Here is a 17,934-nt window from a genome sequence, read left to right as displayed (position 1 = left end):
TTCATCGTGTGTTTTTTTTTTAATTTTTTTAATTTTTTTTGATCACTTTACAAAAAAAAGATTCTTTTTTTTTTTTTTTTTAAACGAATACTTTTGTTTAGTTTTTTTATTAAAAAATTTTTCATATATTATTTTTTTAATATACAAAAAAATAAATACTAAATTTATTTATTAATTTATATTATTTATTTATTTTTATTTCTTTACTTTTTTTCTTTTGTTTGTTTAAAAAAAAATTAAAGTAAGTAATTCATTTTTTTAATAATTAATCAATGACTCACTATGACAGATTCACTTCACATCACTCCGTTTCACGGTTTCATTTCCATTATAAACAACAGCAAATTAATCAAAGAAATAACAATATAATAAATGACACTTTTATAGTTGCTGGTAAAAGTGATCAATTAAACAAAGTTATAAAAGTGTCACATTTTGTTGACTAATACAGTATCCACGAACTTTTCGAAACCTGGATTCATAAAAAAAAACGTTGGGATTTTTGGTGCTTTGTTAAAAAAATAATTATTATTTTGAAATTTCATCATATGTTTTTTTTATTTTTTTAAATTTTTAAAATTTTTTTTTTTTTTGATCACTTTACAAAAAGAAACAAATACTTTTTTTTATTAAAGATTAATATTTATATATATTCACACAACAAATAATATAAATTTACTCATTTATTTATTTATTTATTTATTTATTTATTTATTTAATAGTATTTTTTTAATTTCCTATTTTTACATTTTAAAAAAATATGTAAGTATATAATCTTATTTCCTTAAACATCTTATGTAATAATTTATGCCACACCACACCCCACAATTAATGTATGATTTTTTTCTTTTTCTTTTTTTTTTTTTTTTTTTTCAAATTTTTTTTTTTTAATTTTTTCTAAATTTTTTTTTCACAAATTAATTTTTGATTTTTTTTTCGTTATATTATATACATATGTGCTTGTATATGTGTTATTAAAGTGTAATTATAATTAAATATATTTTATTTATTTATTTTATTTTATTTATTTATTTAAAATACAAATAATTGAAAAATAATTTAAAAATAACTTAAAAAAAAAAAAAACCATTTATTAATTTTAAAATTTTTAAATTTCTTTAATTTTTGTTTTCTTTTTTCTCTTTTTTTTTTTATTTTTTTTTATTTTCATATTTTATATTATTATAATAATTATAGTATAAATTACATTTTATTATTATTATTATAATATTATATTTATTATTATTATTATTATTATAAAACAAAACATTATTATTAAATAATAAGAACCGCATATACAAAAAAACAAAACAATATATATATATAGAATTAAAGATGTTAAATCAAAATCTTACAATTAGTCAAGAAATTGCAGCACAACCAAAAACACAATACTTTACTAAAGAAGATGGTGATACTTTAGTAGTATTGATGGAAGAAAACCAATACAAAGAACAAGCCAACGAAGTTAAAGTTTTACTTAAATCAGAGCGTTTAATTGAAAACTCCAGAGTTGATGCTGAAGTAGATTGGTTCTATTGCAAATTAGGTCTTGATAGCAATTACTTTGACAGCACACCAGCTGTTGTTATTGCTCGTCATATCCTTTCACTCTATGCCGCTAAAATGGTTTCACACGCCACTGGTGCCAAATTAGAAGTTCAACTCCACAGTAAAACTGAAGGTTCAGCCACTTTTATCACTCCATCAAATCCAGGTAAAAGAGATTCACCAGCTATGATGATCGAACATGCCATTGAATCACACTACTTTGGTGAAGGTTATCATGAAGATGAACAACTCCTTAACCCAACCCAATTTTCAACCACTCCATTCCTTTCCCCAAAACCAGCTGCTGCTCCACCACCACATGGTTTCCGTTTAGCTTGTTACCGTACTACTGGTACCGTTTCAAATTCATCACCAGTTCATCTCCGTCTCTATTATTTAACCAAACCAGTTTTCCCACATACCGATGCTCTTTCTGCCAGCAAAAACGATGCTCTCTTAGCTAATGAAACTGATCTCTACAAAATTGGTGATCTTTCATTCCTCGAAAAATCATCAGATGTCACCAAAAAAATTTATCAAGAAGTTATGGATGAAGTCGTTGGTAAACTTGGTCCAGTCATCAAACATTACCCATATCAAGTTAATGGTGCTCGTTTAGTTATTGCCTACAGACGTGGTTCAACTCACTCTTACTGGTCAGCTATTGGTGAATTATATCACTACCACCAAATGTATGCCACCCACAAATATGTAGAACAATTTGCTAATGGTATCACAATTTATTCAATTTATTTAAGACCATTACACCCAGATGTTGATATTAACACTAAAATTTCAAAGATTGCTGAACAAGTAAGTATTTTTAATTATAAAGATTTTAATAATGATAAAAAATATATTAATGGTTTTCTTTTCTCTTCTTTTATAGGCTTCATTAGTTTATGTTTTACCAAGAACTTCATTAACCTCATTATTTTTAACTCATCAATTATCATTCCCAGAAGTTACTTATGCTTACGTCTGTTGGAAATTTGCTTATCAATTTTTAAATAGATACGCCACTGAATATAGCGCTTTAGCTGCTGCAATTGGTGATGATTCAACTAAACAATCAATGTTAGCTCAATTAAAAACTCGTCTTAGCAAAGATACTTTCACAGAAGGTCGTGTTAGAGATGCTGTTGTTCAATACCCAGAACTTATTAAAGTTCTTTATCAAGATTTCGAAAAGTATCACTTTAACAGTACCTTAAAATATGACGTCCAACACGGTACTGAAATTCTTCAACAAATTAAAAAAACTGTTAATAATGAATTAGATAGCCAAATCTTTTCAGCCATTCTTTCATTCAATCGTCACCTTCTCAAGACTAACTTTTACAAACAAACCAAGACTGCTCTTGTCTTCCGTTTCGATCCAGGTTTCCTTTCAACTAAAGAATATACATCAACTCCATTTGCTGTCTTCTTTGTTGTTGGTTCAGAATTCAGAGGTTTCCACATTCGTTTCCGTAATATTGCACGTGGTGGTATTCGTATTATTAGATCACAAAACAGCACCCAATATGATCACAACTCTTCATCATTATTCGATGAAAATTACAATTTAGCCAACACTCAACAATCAAAGAACAAAGATATCCCAGAAGGTGGTTCAAAAGGTACTATTCTTTTATCTGCAGATCATCAAGGTAAAGCTGAAGTTGCTTTCCGTAAATACATTGATTCACTTTTAGATCTCTTATTACCAAATAGTGAAATTGTCGATCACTTTGGCAAAGACGAAATTCTCTTCTTAGGTCCAGATGAAGGTACTGCTGATTTCATGAATTGGGCTTCAGAACATGCCAAAACTCGTGGTGCTCATTTCTGGAAAGCTTTTACTACTGGTAAATCATTAAGCAGAGGTGGTATCCCACACGATCTCTATGGTATGACCACAAGATCAATTCATCAATACGTTTTAGGTATCCTTTCTAAACTTGGTTTAGATGAAAGCAAATGTACTAAATTCCAAACTGGTGGTCCAGATGGTGATTTGGGTTCAAATGAAATTAAAATCTCTAAAGATAAAACTATTGGTATTGTCGATGGTAGTGGTGTTCTTTTCGATCCAGAAGGTCTTGACCGTGAAGAAATCCTTCGTCTTGCTGGTAAACGTCAAATGGCTCGTTACTTTGAAAAGAGCAAATTAAGCGCTCAAGGTTTCTTTGTTGATGTTCAAGACACTGACTTCAAATTACCAAATGGTGATATTGTTGAAAGTGGTTTAATCTTCAGAAATAATTTCCACTTAAATCCACTTTGCACTGCCAATATCTTTGTACCATGCGGTGGTAGACCAGAATCTGTTCAATTAACTAATGTCGATAAAATGTTTACCAACTCTGGTGAATTACGTTTCCCAATTATTGTTGAAGGTGCTAACCTCTTCTTTACCCAAAAAGCTCGTTTAATGTTAGAAGAAAAAGGTGCTGTTATCTTTAAAGATGCCTCAGCCAATAAAGGTGGTGTTACTTCATCCTCATTAGAAGTTTTAGCCGCTTTAGCTCTTAGCGACGAAGAGTTTGATCAACATATGTGTGTCAAGGATAATGTTGTTCCAGAATTTTATGAAGCTTATATTAAAGATGTTCACTATGCCATTGAAAACAATGCTCGTCTCGAATTTGAATGTATTTGGGCTGAACACGAAATTTCTAAAACTTCACGTTGTATTCTTACAGATCTCATTTCAAATAAAATCAATTCATTAAACGATTCAATTCAAACCTCACCACTTTGGGATAACATTGAACTTAGACGTAAAATCGTTTCAGCTGCTTGTCCAAAAGTTTTATTAAATCTCTTAGGTGTAGATAAGATTATGGAACGTGTACCAGTACCATACGTTAAAGCAATTTTTGGTGCTTATTTAGCTAGTCGTTTCGTTTATCAATATGGTTTAAGTAGTCCAGAATTTGCTTTCTATTCATTCATTAGCAATTTAACTAATTAATAAATAATAATAATAATAATATAATAATAATATATTTTTTTTTTCAATCATATATAAATTAAAATAAATCAATTTTACTACTATAACTACTATAACTCTATTTAATCATTTGCCAATATTATAATATAAAATATAATAATAATAATAAATTTTATAATATTAAACATTTTGTATATTTATTTAAAATTAATAAAACTATTTTCTTTTATTTTTTTTTTCTAATTTTAAAGGAATTTTAATAAATTAACTTTTTAACATTTTTCTATTTTTAAATTTTCATTATTTATTCTCTTTCTAAGTATAACTATATAAACAATTGCCCCAATTAATGTTAATGCGATAATACCTGATGGAATTACTGTTGCCATAATTATTAACTTTCCATCTTTATTATTGTTTTTGTTGTTGTTGTAGCCATTATTGTAGCCAATGTTGTAGTCATTATCGTCATTATAGCTATCGTAGTTGTAGCCATATCCATTGTTTTTTCTCTTTTCACTTGCAATTGGATTAAATTCTCTGTCGTTTCTAATATAGATGTCTTTAATTTTGTGGTTTGATGGGATATCTAAAAAAACATCTTGGGATGTGATTTCACCATTTTCGGCATTTACAAAATAAAACTTATTTCTTGTGTGGAGTATACCATAGTTTGTATTTTCGGAATGACCTTCTAGGAGAACATAATCTATTTCTGCTTTATTAGTTGGATATATTTGATCAATAGTTGCAGATGGGTCTACATTTTGATTTGATTGGTTGCTATTTAAATTATATTCGTAAATATATGACATCTCTTCTTTATAGTTTAAACTAACATAAACTTTGGAATCTCTGACACTAATAATTGATGTAATTAAATTTCCATCGGTAGCAAGTTTGTAGGTCTTGAATTTAAATGAGGAGAGATTGGTATTGGTCAAATAGTAGGTGTTGTTACCTCTTACGATTAAATAGTGATTAAGATTTGTTTTATCGAGTAGAGAGAAGATATTGTTTGAGAGTTCATTGACATTGTCATCGATATATTGAATATCGGTAATGATTTCTTTGAATCCTGGGAAGCTGTTAAACCAATTAATCGAAATTGTATAGTTCTTATATTTGTTTGATAATGGTCCAGAGAGGCCAACAACCATCGAGGAATTTGAGTAGTTTATACACCCAGTGGTTTTTTGTTTTACTAAACCATGTTCTTCACCATTTTGTCTTGGAAAGTAATTATATAAATCCAAATTGTAACTTGAAAAAGAATCATTTAAAAAACCTTTTATTGCAAACTATATAAAAAAAATAAAATATTTTATTAATATATTATTAAATCTTTATTATATGTTTCTTATTTTATTATAGTTTTAAAACTTACCATATTGTTATTGTATTGAGTCTCTATTAATAATGGTTCTTTTGTATTGGTATCTACGACACCGAAATATAATAGTTCTGATTTGGTTTCCTCATATTTTTGTTTATAAATATAGTTTTTTTCTCCATCGGTGGTGGAGAAATAAAATGTATTTGGTTGGAGAGTTGCACCCAAAAACATAAAACCACAATTTAAATTTTCTATTTTAATCTCCAAACATTTTACTAAGGATACAAATAAAAATATTAATACTAAATTAAAAATTTTCATTTTTAAATCTATTTATTGTTATTATTATTTAAAAAGGTTAATTTATTTGTATATCAACAAAAAATAATTTTTTTTTTTTAAAAAATAAAAAATATTAAAAAAAAAAAATATTTTTATTATTTATAGAATAGTTACCTTTGGTTTATTTTAGAAAAAATTGATATGAAAAATGGCTTAGGAATCCTGCATTTTAACCCCGAAACCCACCTCATTAAAGTGAAAAAATATTAAATAATAATTTTATTGGTGTGGTGGTGGTTTAAAAATTTATTAAATTATCTATTTTACAAATATTATTTTAATTTAATTAAATAGTAAAGTATAGATATTATTATTAATAGTTTTATAGTTTATTTTCCATTTATCTTTTTTTGATGGAAGATGATGGATAAATTAAATAAAAAAAATAAAATTTTTTTAAATTAAAATTTTTTTTATATTTTTTTTTTTTTTTTTTTCAAAAATTTGCTTTAATTTAATTATTGCTAAAAACATCGCACACACAAAAGATGACAAAAAAGGTATAGTATAATAATTTTTTATTGATTTTAAATATTAAATTAAAATATTAATAATTTTTTTGTTAATTAACAGATTTTAATTATTGCCGGTGGTATGTATTATAAAGTAAAATAAAAAGTATAGTTTCTGCAAATACTAATTAAAAAATTATAAAGATTACGTTGAAGATTATGAAGTATATTCAGTATACCAATCTTTAGTTTTTGTTGGATATACAGTTCATATTGTTTCACCAGGTAAAAAATCAGGTGACTTTATTGTTACTGCCGTACATGACTTCCTTCCAGGTGAACAAACTTATACTGTATGTAATAAACAAATAAATATAAACAAACAATCAAGGAAATAATTTATTAATAATTTATATTTTATAGGAACTTAAAGGTCATAGAGTTCAAATCAATTTCGATTTTGAACAAGTCAAAGTTGCTGATTACGATGGTTTTTATATCCCAGGTGGTCGTGCCCCAGAATTCCTTAGATTAAATGAAAGAGTTTTAGAAATTACAAAAGAATTTAACGATGCTAAAAAACCAATTGCTGCAGTTTGTCATGGTGCCCAAATTTTAACTGCTGCCAATGTTGTTAGTGGTAAGAAGTGTACTGCCTATCCAGCTTGTAAACCAGAATTAACCCAAGCTGGTGGTAATTATCAAGATTGTGCTGTTGATGATGCAGTTGTTGATGGTAATATTGTTTCTGGTAAAGCTTGGCCAGCTCATCCAAAAATGCTTCAAGCTTTTGTTGCTCTTTTGGGTACCACCATTTCACATAAATAAAACTTTAATTTTAAAATTTGTAAAAAATCATAATAAAAAAATAATTAAAAAGATGTTAATAGTATATGAACCCTTTTTAATAATTTTATAAACCATGACTCTTGACTAATTAATAAAATTTTTTTTTTTAAAAAGTTAAAATATTTAAATAAAAATGAGATAAAAGAAATTGAAAGTAAGGGTTAAATAATATTTGAAAGATTATGGTTTATTTATTAAAGTTTAATAAAGAATATTAGATGAGTTTTTTACTCAAATAGTTTAATTAAAATTGTTTTCTTAATTGTTAAGGCCTCCTGTTTTCTTAATTCAATAAATCTTTTGAAATCTAGGATATTGTGTGGTGTTAAGTATTAAGTTTTAGTTTTAGTATTTGAAATTTTTTAATTTTTTTTATTTAATTTTATTTTTATTTTTATATATTTTTTTTTAAATTTATAAAATATTCAAAGGAAAAATATAATTTCTCAAAACAAATACAAAAATTTTAATATTAATTCTTTTAATAAAAAAATAAAGGGTATAAATTTTTTAATTTGTCTTCGGATATGTTACAAAAAAAGTTGCTTAGTATAATGGTTAGTACAGCAGACTCTGAATCTGTTAATTTGAGTTCGATCCTCAAAGCAACTAAATTATATTTTACAAGTTTATCTTCCAGGTGATAATCTAAGATATTTTTAAAAAGCAGTAAGGAATGTTGCTTTATCGCCAACCTATGTACCATTCTTGTATCTTTTTTATAAATAAGTATTTTTTAATAAATAAAAACATTTTAAATGTTTTTATATATTTGCATCTGACATTAATACACCACATATTAATTTGTAATATAATAAATAATTAATGAATGAAAGAAATAAAATTGAAAATATAAATTAAAAAAATAAAATTTGTTTATTTAAATTTATTTATTACCCAAAAAATATGAGTAATTGTTTATTTCATTACCCATAACATCTAATTTTATCATTGCAGCCTTTGAAATTATCGAAATAGATGATTTAAAACCAATCTACAGCTTTATTAAAACCTAAACCAACTTTAGAAGATGAAATGAATTTTGAAATTAAAATTGATTGCAAACTGGGGGTATCTTTTGTGGGCAGTTTCTAAATCTTTTATATTTTTCACACCAATCACTGTCCAATAATCTCTTCTAATTTCTAACCTGATTCGAGATAAGCTTGTGTTGCTTTTAATGGCTCATCCCTATAATCTTCACCTTTAATAAGTTTTTTTTTTTTTTAATAGTTTTTTTTTTTAAGTATTATTATTTGTTTCTGTTATTTTGAAATTATAAAGAATGATTGGAAAAAAAAAAAAAAAAAAATTAATAAAAAATAAAAAATTAAATTATAATCCCACCACACACTTTTTTTTTTTAATATAATTTTTAATTAAAAACAAACTAGTAGTGTTTAGTTTTTCCCATAAAATCAAAGTTTATATGCTCAATATAAAATTTTTTTTTTGAAAATAGTTTCAATTTGTAAAAATTATTGCGCTACCAATAATAACTTCATCAAAGACCAAATTGGTCGGTGAGTTACAATGCGAATATGGAGTGAGCAATTAAATTTTTAGGTTGGAGAATAATCTTGTCCAACAACTTCCAAAGATGTGTAAAAACCGATATTTATTTCGCTTATTCTTTTTATCTTCCAGGTGATCATTTAGATTTTCTTTTTTATATATTTATATATTTTAATATAAATAAATATTTATTTTTAAATATAAAATATTTATAAATAAAAAAGCTTAAAATTATTTCTGCTTTTTTTTTTTTAAATTAATTAAAAAAAGAAATTTTTATAATTTTATAATTGGCAATCACAGCACCATTTCCTCATTTTTAAAGTACCATTGGCTCAAGATAAATCAGTTGACTTTTTTGTGTTATTTTCAAGAGTACAAATATCGATCAAATTCTAGCAATATTTTTTGAACATCCATTTGTCACAATCTATAAACTTGAAATTCCCTTACAATCACCACAATCCATTTTGTGCATAGATTGTTACAATAACCTGAAAGTAAATAACTAAAAAAAAAATTTAAAATAAATAAATAAAAGTCGACTTTTATTAATCACAATAATGAAGAAATTTCAAATTCTTCAATGCAATTTATTTTTATTGTAATCTAATCACATTTTTTCTCCCCGCATAGGTAAGATTTCTTAAAAAAAAATATACAGCCCCTTTACTAATAAATTGGATAAATCTGAAAACTGATTTATTTATATAATTTCACTTTAAAAAATAATAAAATTTTTTTTTATTTAAAAATTAAAAATATTGGAAATAATATTAAACACAAAAATGTATTAAAGTACATAAAATTTTTGCACTATCAAAATTTCTATCAATTATTAGTTTGATTAAATTTAATGCTGCGATACAAATAGGTGCTCCCACAACAGATTTAGAACACCCAGTCCAAATAGCAATATATTCACCCCCATCTATTAAAATTGTTGATAAAATTTTACATAAAGTGCATCCTCCAAAAATTGAAGAAACATTAAATTGGGTAGTTTGTTGAGTTAAAACCATTTTATTTATTTCATTATAAAAATTTATTTTACATATTGATTCACTGCAGATTGAAAATGAATCTAATTTATTTTCATAAATTAATTCTACTGTATTATTACGATCTATACAAAATTGGCTCATTTCTCCTTTAGGGTTAATATATTTGCATGTTTCATCAAAGAGTAGAATAAAATCTCCTTTGTTTTGGCTACTTTTGGCAATTTTAATTAGCTCATCAGTTAAAAGAGTGCAAAATCTACACCCGGCATTGGATGAAATCATTTCGATTTCATTAGAATAACCATATACAGAACATAAATTTAAAATTGTAAATAATAATATGCTAATTTTTAAATTATTCCTAAAAAATTAAATAAAATTAGTTTTTTTAATCTTTATTTTAAAATTTTGTTAAATGTAAATTTACATTTTTATTATATATATTAATAATAAATTAATTATTTTATTTTTTAAATAACTAAAATAATTTTAATTATTTTTATTTTAAAATTTTTTTTATTAAAATAATTTTTTTAGATTTTCAAACTTTTTTATTTGTGCAAATCTATTGCACTATTTTTAATAGAAACATTACATTTAAAGCTAAATAGAGTAGTTTAATATGATCAGAGTAATAAATAGTACCAAAAGATTTCTATATTTGGTAATAATAAAAACAAAAATTTATATAATTCTATTTAAAAAAAAATTACATTCGAAATTTAAGTTGTATATTTGGCTATTTATATATTAAAAAATAACTTTAAATAAATTTTTATTAATAAGCCAGAATGAAAAGATTTAAAGATATTTTTCTTTTCTGATTAAGATATAATCTATTGGTTTTTATATGGGTGCTTGGTTTTGTTGAATTTTGGGGTAATAAAAATGAATTTTCATTTCTTGAGTTGTAATTGAATAATTTCATGGTTATTTTTACACAAATATTCTGTTTCTGGGTTTGTTCATTAATTTTTTATCATTGATAGGCAGTTAGGATATTTACTGATTCAGTTGGTACCTGGTTGCCATCACTTTAGTTATTTCATTTTTCGATTCAAAGGTTTATATATTTGCATATTTCTATTTATAAAAATTTGTATCAAGTAAGGAGGGTTTTATTTTAGTTTAACTATATGAAGGAAAATAAATTTAATATATATTTTTGTTTTTGAATACATTTTTTTACACTGATTCTACATTTAATTTTTAAAATAAAACTTGTTTCTTTTTATAACTTTAATATTTTAAAAAATATTAATATTATTATTATATTGTATAAAGTTTAACACTTTTTTTTTAAATTATTTAATTTTATTTTTTATTTTATTTTAATTTAATTTTTTAATTTTTAATTTTTATTTTTTTATCCCATATATACAATGCTCTACTTTTTTATTGGGGCACACAATGTCTTATTATTTAAAGATAATCCTAATGAAAAAGTGTAAAAACAAATCGTTAACCTATAAATATACATAATCATTTTAATTTTTTTTTATTTGTATACTAAATTTGTAAATTATTATAATAATATTATTGTTATCATGATGATGAGTGTGATGATGATGACAGATTTGTGCAATGTAAGTATACTACTATTGGGATTTATTATCAAAGAATATACAATTATAGAGATAAATTTATTAATATAGATGTAATCATTTAATTAATATACTTTGAATGCAAACTCTTCTCGCCACCCTATATATATAGGTTTTTATAAAAAACTAGATATAATTATTAATAACATGAATCAGTACAACATGTCGTAATAAAATAAAAATAACAATAACTACTCTATAAAAAAATAACAATAATAAAATATAAATAAAATAATTAATAACAATTAAAGGAAATAAAATTTCAAATTAAAAACAACACACACTCACATTATTGAGGGAATATTGGTATTCAATAGGGTTTTATCAAAATATAAATATCAAAATATAAGAAACAACTCACAAACTTAAATAACAGCAACTACAAAGGGTACAGTTAAAAAATTAAAATTACTAAAATTACAATTAAAAAATAAAAAAAAAATATTCTTTAAACGAATAAATTACTCTTTAAAAATTAAAAATATCACCATTTATTATTAATACTATTATTTTACACTAATTAGTGAATAATTATTTTTATTATTATTACGATACCAGAAATCAAAGCATTATAATAATTGTGATATAATAATGATATTAATAATAATAAGTTTTTTAAAATTAATTATATAAAGTTTAAATAATTCGAACAACCTCCGTTCCCCCACCCATTCCCCCACCCACATGATACTTTTAAAAACTCTTAGATATAAAAATTTAAATTATTTTTTGGTGTGTGGACTTTAACGAGTATATGTGTATGTGTATGTCTTTTTAGGTGTGAGTAAGCGTGGTTTTATTTTTAGATTATATTTAGTTTTTTTAAAATTTTAAAAAGTTTTATTTGATTATTAAATTTAATTACATATTTTATTTTCTATTTTTAAATATATTTAAAAAAAAAAAAAAAAATATAAATTGGAAAAAAAAAAAAAAAAATAATCAAATACATCAACCAAAAAAGAAAAAGAAGAATGATTAAAACAATATTTAAATTTTTTATATTTTTATTTTTAATTAAATTTATTAATTGCCAAAAAGATAAAGATTTAAATTTCCCATTTCCAAATTTGTTGGGTGAATTTGACAGTGGTTATAGTTATTTTCCAATGATTGATAATTTAAAACTTCATATCCGTTGTTACACAAATAAACAAATCTCAAAAAATGATGGAGAAAACTTATTATTCGATTCTGGTTTACCACTTTTTTCAACAGCATATGGCAACGTAATTGAAATGTTATTAAAAAACAACACAATGAACAAGTTAAAAATTTCAAATGCTTGTTTTTTTGATAGGTAAATAATTCATAGTAAAAAATTTGTAAAAAAATAGTTTAATTAATTTTTTTTTAAAATATAGATATGGCTATGGATGGTCAGAATTATCACCAGTTGCATTAAATTCAAAACAGTTTATAAAAAAACTATATGCTTCTATTCAAACCATTCCAAGTATTAATAATTCAAAATATTATTATGTTGGTTGGTCATATGGAGGTTTATTAGGTCAAACTTTTGCAACATTATATCCAAACTTAATTAAAGGTTTATTATTAATCGATAGTAGTGATATTGGTTCACTTTATGACCCAAAATGGAGTTTTGATAATATAACCAGTCAGATCGATTTTATTTTACAAAGTGTTGTTCCATCACCAAAAGAGTATATAGAACAATTAACCGATTTTGGGATTATAACTTTAAAACAAGGATGGATGGATTCAAATACAAGTTTACCAAAAAGTTGTGTAGAAAAAACCCAAAAAATAATTTTAAATTCTTATGACAATTACTACTTGGCCGCTGCTCAAGAATTGAGTCAATTTATTCCCAATGCTATGTTTTTAAAAAGTCAATATGAAAAGATTCCATGTAAACCATTAGGTAAATTACCATTAGTTGTAATTTCATCGAACCCTGTAGAAGAGCCCGATTGGTATAATAGACAAATAGAAATTACAAAATTATCTTCAAATTCGATTCAATTAAACTCTACAGACCATTTTGTTCCAATTAACCAACCTGATTTAATTATAAAATCCATAGAGATTTTATTAAATAAAAATTAAAAAAAACTTATTTATTTATTTATTATAAAAAATTTATGTGTGTACATTTTAATGTTTTATTTATTATTTACAAATTATTTTTTATTTAAATTTTTTAATCAGACGACTCTTGTGATGATTCTGATTCAGAGGTACTAGACTGTGATGATAGATTTGATTCATCCTCGGATATCTCTTCAGATTCTGAATCAAATATTTTAGAGTTCTTTTTATTTGATTTTAAATTTGATGTTTTTTCTTTTGAAATTGATAAAGTGCTAATATCTAAAACATTCTCAGTATCATTGTTTTCATATTCTTCATTTTCATTATCACTTGCAATTTGACTAATTTCGCTTTCACTTTCATTTTCGATTTCACTTTCGCTACTTTCATCCTCTATATCCGATACCTTTGGTTTCTTTAATGATGATTTTCTGGTAGAGTTTCCTTTGAAAATGAAAAAAAAAAAAAAATTAGAGAATGTTAATGTGATAAAATTGAAATAATTGCAAACCTACGTCTTGATAGAGTATTTAATGGAACGTGAATATTCTTTTTATATTGAATCAAAGTTTCTAGTAGTTTGATTTTATCATCTTGATTAAGAGATGAGGTACTTTCGTTATCATTGGAAACTAATGATTTTAAATATTTGTGATATTTGATAAGTTGATTATTATATGTTTTTACAGTGATCTCTTTTTGCATTTTCTCTGAAAGGAATAATAATCTTTGAACCAATTCTTCTGAAACTAATGATTGATTTAATTGAAAAAGTGAAAATAATTTACAGTGATATTTATTTGAAACTGGATCTGAAATGATTTCTAATGAAAGATTAAATAGTAATGTATAATAGATTTCATTGATTTTTAATTCCATTTGATTATTGTCTATTTGATGTTGTTCCTTGTCTTCTGTATTTTCATTGTTTGTTAATTTTAATTGATTGTTTAATATATTTTGAATAAAATATTGGTAAAATTTAACTAAATTTGGGGTCGATGCTACACCAGAATTCTTTAAGAGTATTTGTAATGAGGATATGAATGACTCTTCAAAAAGCTCTAGAATAAAAGCATAGTCTCTTTCTCTTTCTCTTTCTTTATTGCTTGGATTTGGTAATTTAACTAATAAACTGAAAAAAGAAACTAAAAATAACTGAATAGGTTTTTCTTTATGAAGAGGATTAAAGTAAATACCAACTAAAACTGAAAATATTGATTTATATTTTTCGATCGAAAACTGTTTGCTATTGATTCCATTACTATTATTATATAAATCTGTAACTGATTCAAAATAAACTTGATTATATAGTAGTTTTGAAAAACCTTCGATTAATTTCAATTCTATTTCAAATTTACCAAAAAATTCAACGCTATCATTCTCTAAGCTCTTTAAAAGATGTAAAAGTTGATTGAAAACAAATTTAAATGATATGATTTCTTCATCATTTAAATTATCCTCTTCATTTTCCTCCTCTTCCCCTTCTTCTTCTTCTTTTTTTTTATTTAAGTTACTTCCATACCATAATAAAATATCAAACAAACCCTAAAAATAATAAAGAAAAATTAATGATTAATTTAACTATTAAAGCTTATATGAATGAAATACATACTTGAATAGAGAGTAGATAGATATTTAGTTTTTCTTGGTCATCTTGATCGTTATTTCCATCACTGTCATTGTTTAAAACATTTAATAAAATTTTACAGTTTCCCAATAAATCTGATCTGGTCAAGAGAGATTGTAAAATAATGTTCTCTATTGATATCTTGATAATTAATGGATTTTCAATATCGTTTACACAATTTTCGGTAATTAATTTGAAATATGGACTGGTCATTGAATAAATTTCACTGTTTAAAGACTAAATAAAATAAATTTATTAATTTTTTTTTTTTTTTTATATTTAATAATATTATTACTTACTCCATTAATTTTTTTTATAAAATTATTTAAAATAAAAGATAACTTGATCCAAAACTTTTCTTCAAAAAGAATTAATGAATTATATTCTTCAATTATTTCATTATATTTTGAAACACTTTGGACCAAATTTTGTTTATATTGTAATAGCTTTTGATTACATTTTTCGTCAAAATGGGGATTATTTGAATTTTTCAATTTATCTTTGAAGAACTTTCTTTTCTTTGTATAGTAATCAACTTCGTTTTTGACTTGAGTGATTTCATTTTCGATTTCATAAATGCTCGAAACGTCAGGTCTGGTTTCTAAAACTTTTTCTAAACTTGTTCTAACGATACTTAGATACTTTCTATGGTCATTTGAGTGTAATATGAATAATAATTCCATCAATGGTGTTAAGTGAATATCATTTAAAAATGTTGATAATAATAATTTCTGAGTGATATCTGATAAAAATAATCTACCTGCTTCGTCTGAAAAATCTAAATAATGGGAAAGTGAAATTAATTGAGTTTGGATGAATGTTAAATCTTCATCATTATAATAATTGGCATCTTCTTTTTCTTCATTTTCATTATCACTATTGTTGCTATCATTACCACCATTTCCAACTTTAATTTCTGTCATTTCATTTAAAATCTCTTCATAAGTATAACCAATTTTTCTTTTTTCATCAATTGAAAGATAATGTAATAAAATTGAAGTAAATTCTGTAATTGTACTTGATAAAATTGATTCGAATATATCTTGATCGTCATCACCACCGCTGCTGTCATTACGATTTTTCTTTTGTTTTTTTAAAAATTGAACCAAGCATCGAAGATGGATCGACTCCTCTTTACTTAAATTAACTAATTTATAATTTGTACATTTGTCGATATCAAATCTACCCTTTGAGAAAATTTCAAATAAAATTAATTCTATTTTTTTTTCATTTTCTAAACAAACATTTAAATTTTTTAAAAACTAATAAGAAATAATAATAAGTATAAAAAAATAATGAATATTTTCAAAAGAGAATAATACTTACAATTAAAATGTTATTTGATGAAGAGATTTCTAACCAATTTTCAATAAGCATTTTAGAACACGATTCTTTAACTAATTTATCTATATCTTGTAAACCATTGTATAATAAATCAATTCTTTTTTCAGCTGAAATATCATCAAAATTAATTACTCTTGAAATGGTTGAAAATGATTCTCTTCTTACTGGTAAGCAACTTTCTAATGTTGATTCTAAAATAACCAAAGTTGATTCTTTATCTATTGATTTTATAGTTTTTAAAACCAATGTTTTAATTTCACTAAAAATAAAATAAAAATTATTAAAATTAGAAAAAAAAAAAAAAATTAAAAAAAAACTTACATTGATTTATCGGATTTAAGCATTTCTACTAATCTTGAATTAACTAAACAATTAAGTTCAATAATATTATTGCTTTTAATGTTATTGTTGTTCAAAAAGATATTGTTTAAATAGTTTTGAATTGCTGAAATTGAATAAATTGATTGTAATCTGACTTTATAGTTTAAATCATTGCTTTTATTTAAAAGGCAATTAATTAAATTTATAATTATTGTTTCTTTAATTGGTTGGTGAATTTCTTTAAAGTTTGAAATTATAAGTTGGATTAAATGAATGGTTTTAATTCTTATTGGAATATTTTTACTATTTGATCTTTCTATTAAATGATTAGTTATATTATTAAAAAAAATTTGATTATTATTATTATTATTATTATTTACTAATTGATTTGTTATAAATGGTATTAATAAATTTAAAAATTTCATATTATTGCTGTCAAGTAATACCAAATCTATTATTCTAAATACTATCGATTCAAGCTCTTCATTACTGTCTATTGATTTATATAATTTATTTAATTCGTTAAGTGATTCTTTTATTGATGACTTTTCATTTAAATTATCTTCAAATATAATTTTAATTTTATTATGTAAACTGTTACTGTCAACTTCGAGAATGTCTGTATTTGGTGGTGGGACGATTGGTGCAGTTTTTCTTTTAGTCGCTGCTGGTTTTCTAGTTGCAGTGGTTACCTTTCTTGTGGTGGGTTTTAAAACTGTTTTTATTATATTGGCATCGCTATTTTCGTCGTTATATTCATTCTCTTTATTATCAATATTATTGTTTGTTGCTACTACTTTTTTTCTGCCTCTGCTTGTTGTAACACCAGTTTTATTACTATTATTGAGTGGTGGCATTTTATTATTTTATAAATATTATTATTATTATTATTATTATTTTGTATGCTATAAAATTAATTATTTCATGTATAAATTGAATATTTTATTTGATATAAACGATCTTTAGAAAAAAAAAAAATAAAAAAGAATG

At 23.7% G+C, this 17,934-nt stretch overlaps 6 protein-coding genes across 6 annotated transcripts; 3 read left to right on the top strand and 3 right to left on the bottom strand.

Moving 5' to 3' along the window:
• Positions 1–1,160: 1,160 nt before the first annotated feature.
• Positions 1,161–4,701, top strand: DICPUDRAFT_94010 (NAD+ dependent glutamate dehydrogenase). The gene is made up of 2 exons (XM_003285707.1): positions 1,161–2,364; positions 2,441–4,701. The coding sequence occupies exons 1-2, from the start codon at positions 1,336–1,338 to the stop codon at positions 4,508–4,510; spliced, it is 3,099 nt and encodes a 1,032-aa protein (XP_003285755.1). The 5' UTR covers positions 1,161–1,335; the 3' UTR covers positions 4,511–4,701.
• Positions 4,689–6,106, bottom strand: DICPUDRAFT_94009 (uncharacterized protein). Its single transcript, XM_003285687.1, has 2 exons — positions 5,877–6,106; positions 4,689–5,790 (listed from the first exon to the last, which is right to left on the bottom strand). The coding sequence occupies exons 1-2, from the start codon at positions 6,054–6,056 to the stop codon at positions 4,762–4,764; spliced, it is 1,209 nt and encodes a 402-aa protein (XP_003285735.1). The 5' UTR covers positions 6,057–6,106; the 3' UTR covers positions 4,689–4,761.
• A 549-nt stretch (positions 6,107–6,655) lies between these two features.
• Positions 6,656–7,447, top strand: DICPUDRAFT_76658 (uncharacterized protein; the record flags this gene model as incomplete). The annotated part of the gene is made up of 4 exons (XM_003285706.1): positions 6,656–6,667; positions 6,741–6,759; positions 6,824–6,972; positions 7,043–7,447. 4 exons carry the CDS (start codon positions 6,656–6,658, stop codon positions 7,445–7,447), a joined length of 585 nt encoding a protein of 194 aa, XP_003285754.1.
• Positions 7,448–9,700: 2,253 nt separating this feature from the next.
• DICPUDRAFT_97147 (uncharacterized protein) lies at positions 9,701–11,019 on the bottom strand (the record flags this gene model as incomplete). The annotated part of the gene is made up of 2 exons (XM_003285686.1): positions 9,701–10,348; positions 10,994–11,019. 2 exons carry the CDS (start codon positions 11,017–11,019, stop codon positions 9,760–9,762), a joined length of 615 nt encoding a protein of 204 aa, XP_003285734.1. The 3' UTR covers positions 9,701–9,759.
• A 1,546-nt stretch (positions 11,020–12,565) lies between these two features.
• On the top strand, positions 12,566–13,664 carry DICPUDRAFT_149628 (uncharacterized protein; the record flags this gene model as incomplete). Its single annotated transcript, XM_003285705.1, has 2 exons — positions 12,566–12,891; positions 12,956–13,664. The coding sequence occupies 2 exons, from the start codon at positions 12,566–12,568 to the stop codon at positions 13,662–13,664; spliced, it is 1,035 nt and encodes a 344-aa protein (XP_003285753.1).
• Positions 13,665–13,758: 94 nt separating this feature from the next.
• DICPUDRAFT_76655 (uncharacterized protein) lies at positions 13,759–17,801 on the bottom strand (the record flags this gene model as incomplete). Its single annotated transcript, XM_003285685.1, has 6 exons — positions 13,759–14,093; positions 14,165–15,197; positions 15,265–15,516; positions 15,579–16,541; positions 16,606–16,882; positions 16,945–17,801. The coding sequence occupies 6 exons, from the start codon at positions 17,799–17,801 to the stop codon at positions 13,759–13,761; spliced, it is 3,717 nt and encodes a 1,238-aa protein (XP_003285733.1).
• Positions 17,802–17,934: the final 133 nt, after the last annotated feature.

The sequence above is a fragment of the Dictyostelium purpureum genome, assembly GCF_000190715.1.
Source record: "Dictyostelium purpureum unplaced genomic scaffold DICPUscaffold_52, whole genome shotgun sequence".
NCBI classification, from domain to species: domain Eukaryota; phylum Evosea; class Eumycetozoa; order Dictyosteliales; family Dictyosteliaceae; genus Dictyostelium; species Dictyostelium purpureum.
This window is presented reverse-complemented; position numbering and strand designations above follow the sequence as displayed.

What these genes read in the sequence shown, in the direction of transcription:
- DICPUDRAFT_94010 (XM_003285707.1), top strand. Translation starts at nt 1,336, where the DNA reads ATGTTAAATCAAAATCTTACAATTAGTCAAGAAATTGCAGCACAACCA. An exon ending in TTTCAAAGATTGCTGAACAA is followed by an intron (nt 2,365 to 2,440) that starts GTAAGTATTTTT and finishes CTTCTTTTATAG; the next exon opens with GCTTCATTAGTTTATGTTTT.
- DICPUDRAFT_94009 (XM_003285687.1), bottom strand. Translation starts at nt 6,056, where the DNA reads ATGTTTTTGGGTGCAACTCTCCAACCAAATACATTTTATTTCTCCACC. An exon ending in CTCAATACAATAACAATATG is followed by an intron (nt 5,791 to 5,876) that starts GTAAGTTTTAAA and finishes TTTTTTATATAG; the next exon opens with TTTGCAATAAAAGGTTTTTT.